Raw genomic sequence first — 21,174 nt, 5'->3', positions numbered from 1 at the left:
AAATGTTGTGAATTGAGAGTCCACTGTTGTGTCTTGGGGTTCAGCTGTTGTGAATTGAGAGTCCACTGTTGTGTCTTCTTCAGCTGTTGTGAATTGAGAGTCCATTGTTGTGTCTTGGGGTTCAACTGTTGTGAATTGAGAGTCCATTGTTGTGTCTTCAACAGCAGTTGTGAATTGAGAGTCCATTGTTGTGTCTTGGGGTTCAACTGTTGTGAATTGAGAGTCCACTGTTGTGTCTTCAACAGCAGTTGTGAAATGAGAGTCCGTTGTTGTGTCTTGGGGTTTAAATGTTGTGAATTGAGAGTCCACTGTTGTGTCTTCAACAGCAGTTGTGAATTGAGTGTCCATTGTTGTGTCTTGCGGTTCAACTGTTGTGAAATGAGAGTCCACTGTTGTGTCTTCTACAGCAGTTGTGATGAGTCCGTTGTGTGTCTTGGTGAATTGGAATGAGTCCACTGTTGTGTCTTGGGGTTCAGTTGTTGTGAATTGAGAGTCCACTGTTGTGTATTCAACAGCAGTTGTAAACTGAGAGTCCATTGTTGTGTCTTCAACGGCAGTTGTGAATTGAGAGTCCATTGTTGTGTCTTGTGGTTCAACTGTTGTGAAATGAGAGTCCACTGTTGTGTCTTCAACAGCAGTTGTGAAATGAGAGTTCGTTGTTGTGTCTTGGGGTTTAAATGTTGTGAATTGAGAGTCCACTGTCGTGTCTTGGGCTTTCGCTGTTGTGAATTGAGAGTCCATGTTGTGTCTTTTCAGCGTTGTGAATTGAGAGTCCTGTTGTGTCTTCACAGCAGTTGTGAATTGAGAGTCCGTTGTTGTGTCTTGGGGTTTCAACAGTTGTGAATTGAGAGTCCATCTGTTGTGTCTTCAACAGCAGTTGTGAATTGAGGTCCTTGTTGTGTCTTGGGTTCAACTGTTGTGAATTGAGAGTCCATGTTGTGTCTTCTTCGCTGTTGTGAATTGAGAGTCCATGTTGTGTCTTGGGGTTCAGTGTGTGAATTGAGAGTCCATGTTGTGTCTTCATCAGCAGTTGTGAATTGAGAGTCCATTGTTGTGTCTTGGGGTTCAACTGTTGTGAATTGAGAGTCCATTGTTGTGTCTTGGGGTTCAACTGTTGTGAATTGAGAGTCCACTGTTGTGTCTTCTTCAACTGTTGTGAATTGAGAGTCCTGTTGTGTTCTTGGTTCACACAGTTGTGAATTGAGAGTCCACTGTTGTGTCTTGGGTTCAGTTGTGAATTGAGAGTCCACGGCTTCACAGATTGTGAATGATCTTGTTGGTCTTCAAAGTTGTGAATTGAGAGTCCATTGTTGTGTCTTCAACAGCAGTTGTGAATTGAGAGTCCATTGTTGTGTCTTGGGGTACAACTGTTGTGAATTGAGAGTCCACTGTTGTGTCTTCTTCGGCTGTTGTGAATTGAGAGTCCACTGTTGTGTCTTCTTCAGCTGTTGTGAATTGAGAGTCCACTGTTGTGCTTTCTTCTGCAGTTGTGAATTGAGAGTCCATTGTTGTGTCTTCAACAGCAGTTGTGAATTGAGGGTCCATTGTTGTGTCTTGGGGTTCGACTGTTGTGAATTGAGAGCCCATTGTTATGTCTTCTTCTGCTGTTGTGAATTGAGAGTCACTCTCAGTTGTTGTGAATTGAGAGTCCACTGTTGTGTCTTCAACAGCTGTTGTAATTTGAGAGTCCATTGTTGTGTCTTCAACAGCAGTTGTGAATTGAGAGTCCATTGTTGTGTCTTCAACAGAAGTTGTGAATTGAGAGTCTATTGTTGTGTCTTCAACAGCTGTTGTAATTTGAGAGTCCATTGTTGTGTCTTGGGGTTCAGTTGTTGTGAATTGAGAGTCCACTGTTGTGTCTTCAACAGCTGTTGTAAATTGAGAGTCCATTGTTGTGTCTTGGGGTTCAGCTGTTGTGAATTGAGAGTCCATTGTTGTATCTTTTTCGGCTGTTGTGAATTGAGAGTCCATTGTTGTGTCTTCAACAGCAGTTGTGAATTGAGTGTCCATTGTTGTGTCTTCTTCTGCTGTTGTGAATTGAGAGTCCATTGTTGTGTCTTGTGGTTCAGCTGTTGTGAATTCAGAGTCCACTGTTGTTTCTTCAACAGCTGTTGTAATTTGAGAGTCCATTGTTGTGTCTTCAGCAGCAGTTGTGAATTGAGAGTCCATTGTTGTGTCTTGTGGTTCAGTTGGTGTGAATTGAGAGTCCACTGTTGTGTCTTCAACAGCTGTTGTGAATTGAGAGTCCATTGTTGTGTCTTCAACAGCAGTTGTGAATTGAGAGTCCATTGTTGTGTCTTGGGGTTCAACTGTTGTGAATTGAGAGTCCACTGTTGTGTCTTCTTCGGCTGTTGTGAATTGAGAGTCCATTGTTGTGTCTTGGGGTTCAACTGTTGTGAATTGAGAGTCCACTGTTGTGTCTTCAACAGCAGTTGTGAATTGAGAGTCCATTGTTGTGTCTTCAACAGCAGTTGTGAATTGAGAGTCCATTGTTGTGTCTTCAACAGCAGTTGTGAATTGAGAGTCCATTGTTGTGTCTTCAACAGCAGTTGTGAATTGAGAGTCCATTGTTGTGTCTTGGGGTTCAGCTGTTGTGAATTGAGAGTCCACTGTTGTGCCTTCTTCTGCAGTTGTGAATTGAGAGTCCATTGTTGTGTCTTCAACAGCAGTTGTGAATTGAGGGTCCATTGTTGTGTCTTCTTCTGCTGTTGTGAATTGAGAGTCACTCTCAGTTGTTGTGAATTGAGAGTCCACTGTTGTGTCTTCAACAGCTGTTGTAATTTGAGAGTCCATTGTTGTGTCTTCAACAGCAGTTGTAAATTGAGGGTCCATTGTTGTGTCTTCAACAGAAGTTGTGAATTGAGAGTCCATTGTTGTGTCTTCAACAGCAGTTGTGAATTGAGAGTCCATTGTTGTATCTTCTTCAGTTGCTCTGAATTGATTGTTTGCTATGGTATCTTTTTCAACTGTTTTGAATTGGGTTTGGGCTTGGTTTGTTGTGACTTCCTGGTTGACACTTGTGTCTTGGGCATTGACTTTTGTCATCTGATGATCAGCTGATTAAAATAAATAAAATTTAAATAAAATCAACAATTGTAATACAGTTTTGCTATTTACATTAGTTTTGAAAGTGTAGATGAAATTGCTTCAACAAGCTTTTGACGCTATCTATTTTACAACATAATTGTCTAGAGCACTTTTATTTGCTCTGATTAAGTGATAAAGTGCTCTAATATCAATTTGTGTCTGTATTCTTCTAATAAATGCTAACACCCCTTTTAGCAGATTACAAAAACCCAAGAGTTCGAAATTATCTTGCTGTTATTTCCATTCTTTCATATGCATTTTCATGCTATATATAACAACGATACATTGCTTGGTAGGATTATAGAAGGATATTTTTCAATAAACAAAACTGGACGACCTTTGCATATAATAAGTGAAAAAACAAGCTTCTGCATGTTGGTATCTTGAAAGTCAGTTCTTTCACTTCACAGTTTGAAAAATGTAAAATAAGAGTACGCAAACCCACTTCTGGTGAACTGCATACTGTTAACCTTGAAGAAGGTATATTCTTTTGCAGTCTTTGTCAACATTTCTTTACAAAATGAAAAAAAATGTTTTTGTTACTAAGGTGCATTTTTCACCAACAACAGCAATAATAATAATAATAATAATAATAATAATAATAATAATAATAATGAGGCCTGTTAGCTCAAGAAGAGACTGTGAGATAGAAACCATAGTGTTTAATACATATTACAATGTTGCAAAGTGGGATTCATGTTATAATTCATAAATACAGTAATACTGTTATCCATTTTTTATTCAAGCTGAGAACAAATGCAAACTGGATGGATTGAATTATACCTTTCTTTTACTGTTTAAGTATAGTGTGATAATTAAAATAAATAAAAAAACGAATCACTGGGGGTATCAGCTGCCTCACCCTAGTAAGCACTAGTTTTCTGTGTAGTTATGTTCCTTATGATGAGGTACCACTTCAGGCTCCTGATGACTACAACTGTCAGTACCTTTGCAGTTCACTCAATAAGTAAATGTGTAGTGGCTGGAACTTTCAGAATTTAATTTTCAAACAAATTATATTTTTCCTGAAGTAGTTAAAATTATACAATGTATGAATATACAGTCAAAATCATTTATCATGTTTGTATTCAGTGAGGGGCATTAATCACTGGAGCGTTGTTGTTCTTGTGCAACAATTTTTTTTGTTTGCTTTCCTAAAAAAGCTACTTAAGATTAGTGTCTTATGATTAGTGTTATGCAGAGCAGTGTTATCACAGAACCTTAAATCTGAAATAATAATACTTATCCTCAGTACAGTACCATAAAGTACATGCAGGACTTGTGTGAACTCTTGACAGACTAAAGTTGCAGCTGCAGCATGCTGTCAATAAGAGCCTGGACCCAAGCAGGCAGTGCATCCAGAGCACGTAAGTTATTGCCCAGTTGTTTGAGGAGCATGGCACTTACATTATCCATATGTCATGGCCTTTTCAGTCATCAGATCCTACTGAATAATCCTGAAACAGCATTTTCCACTACTTGCTGTGACTCTGGAAGAGTGCTGTCATTGTCCTACAAGATGTCCTGATGCTGGTACACGCTATACTGCAGTACAGAGACTGCACTGGCCACACATGGTGGCTCAACATTTTAAAATAACTTCTCCTTTGTGCTGACATTATCTTTTTCGATGCTCGTATATTAGGGATGGATATATTTGGGGGAAACGAACTTTGTATACCCTTTTCAGCAAAAGTCTCTCGGCTTTCGCTGCTGATTTAAGACGAACGAAGACTAAGAAAATAAGCTTGCCGCTCTCCACCGGTCGATCGCAATCGACGTATTGGGCTCCCTTGCTATAGGCTACACGTTTACCAAGGTTTTATGCACCTTGTGCATTACTGTTAATAATCCTCTAACCTTTGCAAAATATTAGCACATCATGAACACGGGAGAAAAACTTTAATATTTGGTTGTCCGTCTCCCGCGTTACAGTTTTACCCATTTCAGTCGGCACCATGGTCACATTCGATTCTAATACTTAACTCTCCAGGAAATCGTTTCAGGGCGCAAACTCATTCAAACTAACCAATCACTGACAGCTAACGATTGTTAGCTAGCTATGAGAGGCAGTATCAGTATTCGTGTCCCGCTAGCTAGCTAGTTCATTCGATGCAATAATATTATGTTGGAATAAGGGGGAAACGTTCAACCATATCGATATGGAGTATCCGCTTTATTATAGCATACATCCATATGCAATATGAAAAAAATATATTAAATAAATACCTAATGGCGACAGCACCAGTCTGTACAAATACCTCATAGGCTACTTTGTGTATGAAAACCAAAAATATGTTTCCAGTTTCCATTTTGATTTTGTGCAATAAGATATTCTCAAATGTAAAATTGGCTTGTGAAGTGTTGAATCTGCATTTGCGGATCAAGAGACAGGCGTGTATTTAGCGACGTAAGTATGTCAGTTTCCTCTTTAATTTTTTATTTATTTTGAGACTTGACTCTCGCAGTTGGTGCTCTCAGAACCACACAAAAATTAGTTACCGATCCACACGCAAACATCTGGCTGTCTTATTCTTCTGTGGTTGTAGTGGTGCTCTACCTGTGCACTCAAATAATTAAATACAGCTTAGAAATATAATATTTCAATTTTTAGAAAATGCAATTATTATCACAAAACATGGCCAGTTCAGTTTTTACCTACTTAAATTTTTTTTAAAGAGGAAATTGTTCATTTCGATGGGGACTATTTTCAGAAGCCTATGTCATGTGGTGACCAGCAACCCAGGAACAGACTCAGGACCCAAGGATGTTATGGCAACGACACGTTCAATAAATGACATTTATTGAGCAATGTGCAAACAGAGAGAGCTTCTCATGGGCGATCCAAGAGAACTCTGGACTACTGATAAATCCATCTTTATTGGCAACAATCAGAATACCCACATGTTGGGCACACCCATAGAATTACTTCTCGCCACTGTGATCTTTTAAGACAACTCTCAGCTGATTACCTCATCTGGCCTTGAAGTGACTGCACCTGTCTGAACAATGGTCATACGATAAGAGAGAATAGGGCAGGACTCCAATACATAATGTGTGTGTGTGTGTGTGTGTGTGTATGTATGTATATATATATATATATATATATATATATATATACACCGCCTGGCCAAAAAAAAGTCACACAATCTAATGTTTCGTTGGACCGCCTTTAGCTTTGATTACGGCGTGTATTCGTCGCAACATTTATTTCCGTCCAGAATTGCATTATCTTGTATTGACGACGGAAGAATTGAACCACTCCGTAAATTTTTCTCCCGCACATCCCAAAGACTTTCAATGGGGTTACGGCGAGGACTCTGTGGTGGCCAATTCATGTGTGAAAATTATTCCTCATGCTCTCAGAACCACTCTTTCACAATTTGAGCCCGATGAATCTTGGCATTATATATATATATTATAAATCGATATATTCTTGTATTTATGTAGCTGTTTACCACTCAGAACTTCTTCTACAAAGCATTCCCTTAGTCTCCATCCAGTCTATTCCTCCTGCTAGGAATACCAATCCCATTGCAGTTCGTGAGTCTCCCACTTTCACCGGAAGGCTTAAACCACTCCCTTAGCATGAGTCCCAACTACACCACAACAGTCCCAACTTTAGTTAAACAGACCCAAGCTCTGTTAAACTAACCTTCATTCAGAGTGTCCTGCATGGTAAACATTTGGTCTATGAAGATATAACAGGAGAAAAGATATAGGGACATGTAAGTGAAAGATAGATTTGGTGTTGAAGGTTACGTATTCTGACCATTACTGCAAATAACCACAAATCTCCCATTGTTCTCCAAAGAAACATGGCTGGCTGGAGTGTTCCCCATAAAATGTGGTGCCATGCATTTGCATGCATTTATTTGTATATTTTTGGCTAGACCAGTGAATAAGTTGAAAATAAATCTATAAAAGCGTAACTGTCACTTCAGACAGTGGTTTCAGTAAAAAGTACAAAGGCCTGATTCATTGTAATGATGAATGATGAATTATGCGGACCGAAGCAATTGTATGTGTTTTTCACTTGTTTTAATAGTTTTTGGACAATTGAGTTCTATGACTATGGGGATATTGGCAAGGCTATATCTGGCGTTGGCTAGATGGACGATACTTGTTGGTAGGTAGGATAATTTAATTGTAGCCTAGATTTTGTTTTTTCCAGGATATCAATCATAAGAAAATTTTTCAAAAATTAAGGTGGCCTTATCTTGTACAGCGTTCGCACATGTCCTGGAAAACTGGAATTTTTTTATTTAATTTTTTTGATGGAGTCATAGAAAATGATGAAATTGCCAAAATGTCCTAATTTAGCTGTCCTGGAAAATATTTTAGTGTAGCCCTAATAGTATAGGGCAAAACCATAGGTGCCCTTTGCTTTAACAATCTTCCCCACCCCGGTCCATGATCTCTATCCCTGTAGGTCTGCAATGGCAACCTCACCCCCCATACACCCTCAGTGATCACTGTTAGCTCATTGATGGTTATATTCTTATGAGAATTTGAAAAAGAGAAATACATCTGTTAGAAAATGTCAGAAAATGTTATGAATGTTATTAGTTAGCCAACTAGCTTGCTTGCTATGCTTTTCTTAGCAACAGCATTGACTAATATTAAATTGAACATAATGGGCAATGAGGACTACAGAATTATTGACCTGTTATTTACAAGTAATGTACAGGAAAGCTGAAGATCATATTATGTCTGACTCAAGAAGCTTATATTAAATATACTCAGTATACTTTTATATGCCTTATAGGCATTCCAGGGTTCATTTAAATAGTATTTTTTTGGTGGGGTGTCATACAAAAAATGGTAGAATAACAATGATAAATATAGCCACAAGCGGTGATACCGGGGTTCAAGCCAACACGGACGGTTAGAAGGTGAAAGCTGCGAAGTGCAATAAGAACTAGTCAGAATCAGAGTAATTGTAATAGTCAAGTCCATTTATATATACAAGGAATTTGACTTGACACAATATGTTAATTCTCAATTAATGAATTAAAACGTTTAATTGCACAACAAACTAACAGTAGCATAGGACCATCATCATCATGTCATACAAGAGCTATAAGAAATAATCATCATATCATACAAAAACTAAATAAAAAAGAAATGACGGTTTGTCTGCATGAAAACTATTTAATGATACGTATTGGGTTTGGGAAAAGGGAGTCTTCAACACACTTATAATTAATGGCTATATTTTGGGTTTGGGAAAAGGGAGCCTTCGACACACTTATAATTAATGGCTGTATTTCTGTTTGTAATGTTGTTTTTTATTTTACTGGTACACTCAAGGTGCCACATAATACCAGGATATACCCATATATACTCATTCGAGCTAAATCCAGTTCCAGTTTTCATTCTTGAATGGTCATTTTTAGATGTGAAGCACCTTTATGACCGGCGATGTCACTAACTCACTCAGTCAGTAACTCAGTCAGTAATTCAGTCAGTTAATTAATGGTTCTTGAGGCAAATTTCTAGTGTGGATAGATGGATGTCTGTAGCAAGTCTTGTGTAAATCGGACTCAGCGTAGGAGTTATGACTTTTCAAAAGTTTAAAATTTTTACTTTTAATTATAGCGCCCGCATCAGGCTGATTGGGGTCATATTTATTGGGCAGCACTTGCATTCAACTTCCAATCAATGGGCAGAATTTCATGTCTCCCCCAAATATATCCAGCCATTTACCATCTCACGGGAATTTGCACAAACATTTCTGAAGAAGATTAATAATAAACCAGCACAAAAGCAAAAACAATAGGGTTTCAGCCCTTCGGGCGTGAACCTCTAACAAGGCCAGAAATGTTCGAGACATACACTGATACATTCAGTGATGAGAAGTAAAAAGATTAAAACAGTTGGGAAAGAACAGCTTCTAAACTATAAAGTGAAAATGCACTTCGTTCTTTTAATCAGGAAAAGTGCATCGTTTTTTATAAATTGAATTTAGCTTTTACCCAACTTCTGTGTAAGTTCTATTTACTCAGTTCATTAACCTATTAAATTGTATAAGAGCCAGAGGCAGGTGTACATTTGAAAGCATACCTTTACTGCAGAGACAAAATTGTAATGTCTATGAATCGCTGAGAGGACTTGTACAAAACCTGAATATAATACTTTGATATTAAATTATAAATTATTATCATCTAATTTCCTTCAGCCAGTAAATTTAAGCTGTAATTACAAATATGCCTCATGTAAAGTATTATCTCATCCTGTTCTTCAGTTGCAAGGTAGAAACAAATCTTTTGAGATTTCTGTTAAGATGGTGTGATTGTTTGGTTAGGGAAACAGACTGATTGCTTTTGATTAATTGATTGTTTGATTGTTCTTACCTATGCTGATACATAGGAGGAGGATGGTCAGTGGCAGCCAGGATCCAATAGCCCATGTAGAAGCCATGGGAAATCGAGCGCTCTCGAGAACAAAATGCACACTGTAGTGCTACTCCTCAACATTGGTAAGTAAAGACTGACCTTCAACCCCAATGAGCACGATGGTCATTGCTTAAACGCACGTAACAGCAATGGGAAGATAAGATGGGATGGTAGGCTAACAGTTAAAATGTATTTATGGCAAAGGAATCTGTGAGGCATGTTTGTTTCTGGTTTCTCAAGTTTGTGCTTTTAAGATATGATATTAGAATGAATCAGCTATAGCAGTTGTGAAACTTGACTGTGGTACAATTAGCAACTGTAGATACTGTAAGATCTATAGCATTTTCCCAGGGAATGGCAAAACCTATACTGGAAGCAGTAGGGCGGCTTGAAATTTGTGGGCAGGCATATAATAAAGTATTAAAATACTTTAACCCATCAACAGGCAACACAAAAGGCAAGTTTAAGGTGGTTTTATTAACAGCAGATAATATATACTATTGCAAGAAGCCTTGACGTTTAAGGGCTGATCTTGGGTAATTCACATTAAGAACAGTTGTGAAATTCACATTCTGAATAGTTTTCTATTAATTGTCTTTCTTTAGAAAGGCAGGGCTTGAATCTGCCATGAAAGCCTGTGCTTGACCTTTTCAGTTGTTAATATATGAGAAGTGTAATCAATAAAAAAATTATATTTTTCTAATACTTTTAATGAGAATAGTCTCAATGTAGTACAAAAATGAAGGCACCATGAATAGTATTTTTATGGATGGGAAAATATTTTATCAGTTGACATCCCACCCATCCACTGAGTGAAAAAATGTTGGAATCCTGATAAGGTGAAATGCTGAAGCTTGATATCATGTGCAACTAAATGTATGTTCAGTTCAAACCTATACCTCCAGTCTATTGGGTTACTTTTTTTAACGAAAGAAATTAATTGATCATTTCAAAAAATCTGGTTTACAACCTTGTTTTTCTTTTTTTTAATACAACCTTCTTGGATGTTAATCAGTGATGTACTGGAGCTGCAGTAGTGCAATGGCCCTATAAACTTACGTAATAGTTCATGAGTTTCATTTGTGGAGAATGGGATGGGGCTCAGGTTGGTTTTCCAAAAATTGCATTATGAAAATCGCATGCCTCAAGCAAGAGACACATAGAAGTGCATTGGCAGTTGTGTCATTCCTATGTATGCCTATTTTTTCATTGTAAATTTTTTTTAACTGTAACTGTGGTTAGAATGATCGTGTATCAAATTACTTTAACTGAAATAGGAATTTGCATTGTTATGTAAAATAATCACTTCTATGACAAATATTTTGTTGCAAAACCCTGATTCCCGATTAACAGAATTCAGAAGTTATGTTATTTGATCAGACTGCCAAGCATGAAGAGAAAAAAACCTTATGTTTTGTCAAAACCATTGTCAAAAGATCACATAATTTTTGCGGACAGCTGAGAGAGCGCCTTAAACAGAAATGAGAAGCTTTATAAATAGACTGGATATTCATATCAGATTCTGACATCCACTGCGTCTGAACCCACAGATGATATTTAGAGGATACAGAGAAACTTTTGACCCTTTGTGAGGAGTAATTCAACAACAATTCAACAATAAAATGTGGCTTAGCTACATTTTAAAAAACTTTTTCCGCCTCATGCTAAAGTACACAACAATGAATGAAAGATTTTTCAAATCAAAGTCCGCACAGGGAAGTTAATCATAGTTTCTATGGGAAGACTATTGGTGGAATTCAGTGCAAAAACACACGTCATGGTGATATCAGTGCTTACAAAAGGTGAATGATTGTGGTTGGAGTAATCTTTACTACTCTGAGTGTCATACAGTGACTCTCCCACTACAATAATTTCCCAGCGAAGGGTTTACCGAGGCATACATTATCACACTAGAGATATTTCAATTTATCTTATATTTTAATGTCAATTTATGTTTCATGAAATGGAATGGAATTTACTAAGGCCATTAGAAAGTCATAATATGAAAAAAGTTTAGCCATCTCACAACCACTGTCAATATAACCAACCACTGCCCAAAATTTTTGACATGCCACATTTACTGTTCTAATTTTCAATCTGTAAAATTTAGCAAATAAAAATAATTGTGCAATAGAATTTACAGAAATGTTGTTGTCTGTAGAGGTTGTGTTAACTTTACAACTTATTTTCACTTAGAAAATCAACAAAATATGAAGGTTTGCAGTACCCATGATTTTGCACACCACTGTAGGCAACCAGTGGAGGGTGACAAAGGGAGTGACATGGCTAAGTCAAAGGAGGTTGTAGATCAGCCAAGCAGCAAACATTTTATGTAAACATTATGAGCTCCTTGCTTCTTGTCAGGTCTTATCAGTTCCTTAAATAAATTATTAATTTGGCTTTGGATTAGATGGAGGAGTAAATTGAACTTTTCCGTTTTAACACGTTTGTTTATTTCGTTGTTTTTCATGTAGCTGGATGACTGCTCTCCCCCTTTCAATTGAGTCACTAACTTGTTCACAAAACGGCACCCTCCAAAGTAATGACAGTTACTAAATTTACCAGTAGATAGCAAAGCACGTGCAGCTCATGAACAACTTTGGTTCAGTTAATGTTTAATCAAATGTCCTAAACTGTAGGACACAGGAAATGCAATTTCTATGAACATATTGACATACAAAATGTGATGATGTAAAACAAATATGCTGGGCATATCTGTTATGATGAACAAGGGGTGATTTTAAATTTACAGTTTTTATAGTTTAAAAATGTTTTTTTACTTGCCTTATGAGTGTTTGTGTGGGCCCTACAGTAAGTAAACTACCTAGGCAAGTATGAGAAGTTGTGTTGCAAGTCTTTACGTGCAGCCATGTTGATCATAGGTTACAGCTTCTTTTACAGATTCTATAAGATGACATGGTTTTACTTTGGTTCATGGTTTGAAGGCTTCATTTGTTAAATCAAAGAGATAGCCATTAGAGCAACTGAGTAGTTGTCTTGGTGCTATACAATACAAACCTGAGTCCTGTATACATACTGTGATTGGTTGGAATAATGTGGGCATCAGTGAAAGGATGTCTTAAAATCTGATTGGCTGGACTGGACTTGGAAAAAACCTATTTGTGTTTTTTTTTTCTTTTTTTTCAAATCATGCCAGGAGGATTGTCTGAAAAATCCACGAATAAATAGAAACAACAGGCGATGCACAAATGTGAGCTGCATTTATTTGTGGATCAGCTACATTTATTTGTAGATCAGCAACATTTATTTGTGGATCAGCTGCATGTATTTGTGGATCAGTTACATTATTTATTTATTTATTTTGGAGACAGTAATACCTCTATACATTTGGAGTTGTGAATATATGAATATAAGGCAAAAGTCAAATCTGCTTTTCTTTCATTTTACCAAAACAGCTGTTTCTGTGTTCAGTACTCCCATTTTCAACTATGCAAAAGTAAGTTAATTGAGGATCTTGTCAAAAAAAATTAAAAGCAAAAAAGTAAATCAAAACAATAAAGTCTAATATTTGGTTGCATAGCCTTTAAATACAGCAACTGCATCAATCATTTGGTATCTTCTTTGGAAATGCCTTTCCAGGCCTTCACTGCAGCCACTTTCAGTAGACCTTTGTTTTGATGGGTTTCTGTCTTCAATGTACTCTTCAGTAAGTGAAATACATGCTCATTTGGAACAGGGGACTGACTTGGCCATGACAAAACTTTTCACTTTTTTCCATTGATGAATGCTTTGGCTGCAAAGGCAGTGTGTTTGAGGTCATCGTCTTGCTGGAGGATGAAGTGTCAGCTGATGAGGTTGGAGGAATTTACTTGTTCATAGCCAGACAAAATAAGTCCATGCACTTCTGAATTCATCCTACTGATGCCATCTTCAGTTACATCATCAATAAAGATGAGTGAGCCTGTTCCAGCAGCAGCCATTCATGCCCATGCCATGATATCGTCTCCTCTATATTTCACAGATGAAGGGGGGTGCTTTGGATCATGGGCTGTTCCTTCCTTTTTCCACGCTTTTGGCATTCCCTCATTTTGATAAAGTTATATTTTGGACTCATCTGTCCATTAAACATTGTTCCAAAACTCTTGTGGCTCATCTCTGTATTTTCTCGTGAATTCAAAACTGCCCTTTTCTTGTTGCTGCTAGGATTTTTTGCAGCATCGCTCCTACAATTCTGTTCTCAAATTCTTCTGCATATGGTGGCTTGTGACATTTTCACCCCTGCCCTGTGGAGCCTGCTAGTTTGTTTTCACTGACCGTTGTTTTAGGGTTTTTCTTCAGAACTCTTAGGATAAGTCTGTTATCAACTGCAGTTGCCTGGCCTGTACACGGGCTGCCAGAAGTGATTTCTTTCATTTTCAAGAGTTTCCAAACTGCTGTACTTGATATACTCAGTTTTAATGCTATCCTTCTTAATGAATTCTTCTGTCCTTTCAGTTTGCTGATTAGTTGTTTATCAGCCATACTGCTAGTGTTTTGGTCTTCATACTGGTGTATGCCCTGACTCCAAATGTAATCTCCACAGATGAAAACAAAGACTAAAACCATGTCTAGACACTCACTGCCCTTTTGTGTAGACAGTCCATGCAAAATGAAACGTGAGCAACAGGTAACACCTCTGAGTCATCTTACTTTTGCACAGATGAAAATGGGGAACTCAAAAAAGGCTGTTTCTGTAAAATGGCAAAACATATATGCATGTAAATACCATGAAAGAAAAGTTGCTTGTCCATACTTTTGTCTCATATTAATCTTTTGATCACAAATCCAAATGCCTTTCGTACAAAGGAAAAGTAACAAATTTAATTCTACTGTTCCACTACTTTTGGAGGGAACTATAGAAGATGCTCTTTTAAAATAGCCAATTTCCCAGCATGAAATGTTGACTAGGCAAAGAATGTTTGGGAGACGGTCAAATTACCATACATACACCATTATGCCATTGAGCAGGATGCTTTTAATCATTGTGCAGTAGAAAAGGAGCTTGATTAACTTATCCTCTCCAACTGCATGTTTGGATCATAAGAAAAAAAATATATATCATTTTGGCATAACTGCCATATTTCATCAAAAAATGCTGTTGTTGCACAGGAGCGTTAGGACTTCTGTCATACTGTTACAATGCTGTAGAGTTGGGACAAAGCATAATGGGAAAGTGGAGGTTGCAGAATAACAAAAACAATTATTTAAATCCTATTTTTTTTATAAAAACATAAGTGCATATATGAAGGTACACATTTCACTTCATGTAGACTGTGAAGACAGTAAACAGAGAAGTATGTCTCTCACTCTGCCTCACCTGTGGGGAGACTTATTTGTTCCCTTTATTTCTTTGTATTTCTTTTAAGTATTCAAGCAGCATTGATCCCTTCTGCCTTCGTGCCCCATTCTTACATTGCTCCCTTATAACTAAGGATGAAGGAATCAGGAGGCCATGTGGAGCAATGAGTAAAGTAATCAGGAGTAATGAGATAGCGAGCAATAGGGACGAGGAGTAGGACAGATTGATGTGTCCAGGCAATCACTAACAGACCAGCAATTAGATAATGGCCCTGGATCAGCACACTGATTCCTTTAATGACCCTATTATAGATTACCCCGAGAAAGCTGTTTCGGTCCCCCTTTCTCCCACCTTGCGATTTTTGCCTCTCAGTGCATTAAGCATATTTGGATCCCGCAGTCCCTGCTGATGTGGCCAGAATGTAGCCCTGAGCAGTTCTTTCAGTATCTATATTGTTTTGTGTGTGAGCGAGGGAAAAGTCAAGACTTTCATAAACAGCTGATGTTGGGAAAAGGGAGTTCTAATGGCTTTGCCCTGGTGTATGGAAAGACTGCTTTTCTGAGCCTCAACAAGGTCTGAGCTTCATCATATAAACAGGACATTACCATTTTGGTCTATCTTTGCTAATACTGAGTGGAAACTCCCATGGAAAAACTTTGGAAACACCCACATCCCCCATGTGAAAAAGTCAATCCCCCTTGAAATTAGTAACTGGATGCACCACCTTTAGTAACAATAACTGACACTAAACACTTCATATAATTTGATACCAGTCTTTTACATTGCTGTGGAGGAATTCTAGCCAACTCTTCTTTGCAGAAATGTTTTAATTCATACAAACGAGCATGAACTGCTTGTTTCAGGTCTTGTCACAGCATCTCTATCGGGTTATAGTCAGGACTTTTACTTAGCCAATAGAAAACTTTAATTTTGTTTCTTTACAGCCATTCAGATGTGGACTTGCTTTTGTGTTTTGGATCATTGTCTTGCTGCTTAGCCCAATTATGCTTCAGTTTCAGCTCACAGACAGATAACCAGACATTCTCCTTTAGAATTTCCTGGTACAGAGCAGAATGACAGGCAAAATTCTTAGCTGCTTCAACAATGGCAGGCTGGCTACTTCTGGGAAAATTCACCACTATTCCAAGTGTTCTCCACTTGGAGATAATCACTTTCACTGTGGTTCAGTGGAATTTCAAAGTTTTTGAAATGGCTTCGTAACCCTTTTCAGACTGATACATTTAAACAACTTTTTTCCTTACCTCTTCTGAAATTTCCTTTGATCATGGCATACTGTGTTTGTAGAAAATTTGCAGTGACTACCTCACTCTGATGGTAAGGTTCAATATGAATGAGGCCTTGTACACATTAGTGGTTTTAGTTTTGAAATGTTTCAAAAACATTTTTGCTACCTTGACCTGCTTATAAACATTACTCTAATGCATTCTGTGGTTTTCTAAACCTTAGAATGCAGTCCACACAGCACGTTTACTTGACTGCGGATTTGATGGCATACATGGTAACCATAGCCATGTTTACTGTTTAAAAAATAAACAACATGGATCAATTTGTCACTTTCTGAATGTTTGCAAAGGATCTCCTTTGTCCAAGTTGAACTGCGATCGGCAGCCCTAATATCCAGATTATTATTATAGTAAAATAAATAAAAATATTCAACTGTCAAATGAACTATGAAGATGTTTTAAACTCCATTAGAACTCGCAAGTGCCACAAGTGGAAAGGAAATGATTCTACGCGTAGGTTTAGAAAACCAATCCTGTACAAATTTACAGGTAAAATCAGTTACAGGTTTCCAAAACTTTTTTGATCCTACCGCCAAGGGATTGTAAGCTGAATGTTCTCAAAATCACTGGCAGTGTAGATTTGACAGTTTTAAGAAGCTGAAATGGTTTTTGAAAGGGGTGCTAGGGTGTACAAGGCCTTAGATTAAACAGGGATTAAACTGGCTGCAATCAAGTTTGGCTGTATTTAATCATCTGAATCTAATTATCAATTAAATTTGGTTAATTGGTTGATTGAGTAACTAAAGGGGCAATTACTTTTTCTCATAGGTGATATTGGTGTTTGATAAGGTTTTTCATTAAATAAATGAAATAATAATTTAAAAAATGTGTTCTGTGTTAGCTCATTTTCCCAATTTGTCTCGCAAGAGTGGCTTTGTGTTTACTCAGAATAATCAGAACATAAAGCCTCTCTTGCAAGACCACTCCACATTCTTTTGCCATTGCATTCCACTGTCCAATTTCAATAAACTGACAGAATTAAATAAGATGACACAGAGCTTGCCCAGGATCCAGAAAAAATTTAGTCAGATCAGACATCTGCAATACATTCTCTGCAAAAAAACAAAAACCAACAAAACAAAAGACTTGATGCACAATCATTATATAATAACTGGTATGATTAGTAGATACAGTACTACCAGGACAAGACAATTATGCAGTGCCTTGCATTTCTAATAAACAAGTAATTCCCTTTAAAGACAAATCTCCATGTCCTTGTTTCCTCACTGCTTCTCTCCCCTTACTGCTACACCTCACTGCCTGTATCCCTTATGTTGGTAATTGTCCTGATTGAATCAAGGAAAATTAATTGTGGGTGAGGGGAGTGGCTTTGGGGTTTGAGTCTAGAGGAGACAGATAATCAATGCCAACAACATTAACACCAAGACTGCAAGCTGAACACTGGAACTAGAGATGCACAGATTGAGGGAAAACATCATCATGCAAGCAGTAATTCTCTTAACTTATTCTGGGAAACAACATTTGATTACGATGTACAGTCAGTACACGGGGTTTCAAAATAAACAAGGATATGAGAAATTTACGAAAAATAGCAACCATGGGTTTCAAATTCCATTTGAAAAATCTTCACCTACACATCCTACCTTGTAAGATCTTTTATTCAGCTGTAGTTGGAGGGTTTTACAATAATGTCTCACCTGCGTTTTTTTTTTTTTTAATTGCAGTACATGTCCAGGCAGTAGGCCACAGATATCCGATAGGCAAGCTATTTTCCACACTTCAATTATTTATTTTATTTTGATCATTTGGCAGATATTCTCAGTCAGATAAATATGACCTTGACTTATTGATATATTGACTTATTGGTAGCATTCTTGACCCACAATTCAATCCATTCGTTGCCTGAAAATCATGATGATAGGACATCACCTTGGTGACACAGGAAATTGTAGACTGTTGTCTTCACTGTAAGTATAACAGAAATTTAACTGTCCTCTGAGTGTGGCAATATATTTTCCTGTCCCTTGGGAGGTAGTGTTGGAAAGAGAGTGCACTCTCTTTAATTACAAATATGTAGGGAAAGCTTCCACACTCTTACCTCACCTCACTCCCTTCCCTCTGCAAACATGTAACGAACACAACCACCCCCATCTCAACTCAGTATTTCATACTCCTGTTTTTTTCTCTCTTTTGCTCTATCAGAATTTCTGTACAGTAAATGAGAGGAGCAAGTGCAATGCACTTATGTACTAAGAGGAAGAATACAAACATAATAGGGAGCAAGAGACTATATTTTAAGAGGAATGGAACACATTCGGTTATTGTTTTCTTTGTTACCACGCAGGTCTGTGTCCTGTGTCATTGTGTTTGTGAGTTAGTATGTACTTTTTAACATTTGTATACTGCACTTGTGGTATTTGTGCTGTTACTATCTGCTACCGTATGTTAGCATAGTAGATTATCTGTCTCAGTTTGTCAGTGTTGCATGCGTAGTTTGCTGGTGTTCTGGTGTTCACATACTGGGTCCAGTAGGCTATGTCTCTGCTCCATTCACAGTTTGGATACTTCTACTGGAGACAGCATTCCCGCTGTAACAACATTCAACAGCACCTGTCATCCGTACACAGTTTCCACTGATTTCACAAAAGGAGGCAGTTGTGGATAACATAGACGTCCCCGCGCAATGACAGTGTTGAGTAACGCGTTTGTGAACATGGACGAATGATCAAGGTAAGGAACATCTCATGTGAAAAGTGAAGTAGTGTCATAACGAAAATTTGGTGAATGTACAAAAATCCGCTGGCGTGTGTGTGTGTGTGCTGGGGTGGGGGTTACATCTCGCGAGAGTCCTCTGTTTTTTTATTGTAAAGGGTTTATTATGGGCAGTCTTCCCCTACCACTGTTGCACTAGGACACAACGTCGTGATTTACGCACTGTGCTAAACGAGGCGACATAAATCGTTATATTTTTTCAGTGTCCATCGCCCCAGATAGTTAACCCTGTTTCACTACCTCTTCACCCCGATTGGAGCTTCAGCTTGCCTAGTTCAAGGACGGAGAAAAGAGGGAGGCAAGCCTTGGGGAAAAACAACTAGGTTCAGCCGGTTTGACAACGGGAGGCTTCAGGTACAGTAAATACATACAACTGTACTTGAAAATAGAAGTAGAGTATTAGTGAAAAAGGCTACTCATTAATCTGGACAGTGTAAAACAAAAGAGGAATGGACGTAAGATTGTTTGTAATTTGGCATAAGAGTGTTTGAGCGTGTGTACGTGTGTCACGGCGCCTGCATGTAGTTGCATGTGTGTAAGTGTGTGCTTGCGCGCATCTGCTCCGCTAGAAGACGCACCATGTCTGTCATTTCTGTACGTACATTTTTCAGGATATCGCGACTCCAAATTACTACACTGAGAAATTTATACATCTATTCGGATTAGCCCGTGCAGTGCCCTTAATTTATTTTGATATTGACATAGCCTATGTAGTTAGCTGAGCTTAATTCGTTTATGTCTGCCCATTGAAATATAGAAAGTAAGTGGGACCTGAAATTTATTATTAGGCCTAATATTACCGTTGTTGTTCAGCAGCTGTAATTGCGATTTCAAGGAGGCAGGTCAATTGCATTAAATTGCATCGGACAGATACAAGCATTTATTCGCGGTCATGAAGCGGCGGTGTTGCATAATATTCTGTGCAGCGTTGCACTGTCGCTCTTATTTGACCGAGCTCTATATTTTAAAGATGACATCATGTGGATCTGCAGCCTACTGTAGAGGCTATTCAACGATTAAGCAAAAACTAAATCATGGGTAGACTTGCGTGCCCGTGTATTTTAAGAGGTTGTTCATTCACGCATGCGCGCAGCAGCCAATCCTAAAATTAAGTCTTGTTTACGTCCAGCACCTGTCCCATAACTGTGTCCCTCTTCTTTTTACTGCTGAGACCTGTTATAATCAGACCCAAATTGGGTAGACCTCTGAATCCATCTGAAGATGTTTCTCAAAAACCTGTGAAAGTGTCAAAATCGACATTTCCATGCATCAGCTAGGAACGTAAACTGGGAGCTTAAATCATATGGCAGAATAAAATCTATTCTTTAATTATATATTCTGTAATATTGTTATCAATGTAAGATAAACTCATTTATAAAGTTAATGACTTCTCAGGTACTGCTTGGGTCTTTTTCTGCTTTACCTCTTATGAAAAGCTCTCAGATTTCTGTACACACTGCAGAATTCGTACACATGTATTTCTAATGCTCACACGTACACATTAAACACTTGCATACAAACATGGATTTTTTCTGTTTTGTCTAGCTACAACTACCTTGTGTGTGTGTGTGTGTGTGTGTGTTTGTGTGTGTGCAACTTCCAAATACACTGAGATACCAAATACACTTCTTGCAAACTCTGAGGGGCACTGAATGCACACTGCAGAACTTTGCGAGCTAAACAGGTTTGTTTCAGTGTATTTATCAGAATGTAAATCACTAGATAATAGGAGCACTAAGGTCATACAACTGCTGTTATGTAGCAAGTTTACTAGTTTTCTTGGCATTTTAGCCAAGTCATCTAGCTCGGTATATAGCTACAAGACGGCTAAGCTGTTTTTGCTATTATTCAGTTAGGTTCACAATAGTTTAAATGACATCCATACTGTATGTTAATTCAAGTCATGTTAATGAACTGGCCAGGAGGGAGCTGTTAAATGATAACTATTCCAAAACTCTATCTCAGGTTTTCAACTTAAATTTTACCCGACAAGCTATATTAAAATATACTTTGTTAGGAAAAAAGTGCCTACAATATCATTCTGTTTCATTATAATTGCATGCTTTCCACCCAGAGAGTTGAGCTAGCCAAGTGGTTATTGAATAGTGAGCGTGTATGGTTGTCTAGGCAACTAAACTGGCCATATTTTAATCCGTAGCTTCTGTGCTGCTAATTTAGCTAAGCTACCAGTTGAAAACAAAGCATAGCAAAGAATACTTTTGTTGCCTAGTGTTCTTTGTATATGAAACACAACGATAGTTGATGATGGTAAATTGTAGCTACAGTTGAAATGTATTCTTCTTTTAGACTAATTATTTAGTAGGTTACAATGCTGGTATTAGGAAGAGANTCA

The 21,174-nt window shown here is 37.8% G+C and overlaps 2 protein-coding genes and 1 long non-coding RNA gene across 4 annotated transcripts in view; 2 read left to right on the top strand and 1 right to left on the bottom strand.

Annotated features, from left to right (window-relative positions):
* Positions 1–21,174, top strand: part of si:dkey-6n21.12 (schwannomin-interacting protein 1) — a 178,923-nt gene that overhangs the window by 155,131 nt on the left and 2,618 nt on the right. The window lies entirely within an intron of this gene.
* On the bottom strand, positions 1,255–9,584 carry LOC135249680 (uncharacterized). Its single transcript, XM_064325197.1, has 2 exons — positions 9,444–9,584; positions 1,255–3,056 (listed from the first exon to the last, which is right to left on the bottom strand). The coding sequence occupies exons 1-2, from the start codon at positions 9,508–9,510 to the stop codon at positions 1,255–1,257; spliced, it is 1,869 nt and encodes a 622-aa protein (XP_064181267.1). The 5' UTR covers positions 9,511–9,584.
* On the top strand, positions 17,424–19,175 carry LOC135252063 (uncharacterized). Of its 2 annotated transcripts, none has more exons than XR_010329295.1 (3): positions 17,424–17,537; positions 18,606–18,779; positions 19,025–19,175. It is a non-coding gene; the product is annotated as an uncharacterized LOC135252063 (long non-coding RNA). The 2 variants fall into 2 exon arrangements; XR_010329296.1 differs by lacking the exon at positions 17,424–17,537 and adding an exon at positions 17,576–18,016.

Source organism: Anguilla rostrata, chromosome 3 (assembly GCF_018555375.3).
Source record: "Anguilla rostrata isolate EN2019 chromosome 3, ASM1855537v3, whole genome shotgun sequence".
Lineage (NCBI taxonomy): Eukaryota > Metazoa > Chordata > Actinopteri > Anguilliformes > Anguillidae > Anguilla > Anguilla rostrata.
Note: the sequence above shows the minus strand (reverse complement) of the source record. Positions and strands in the feature narration are given on the sequence as shown.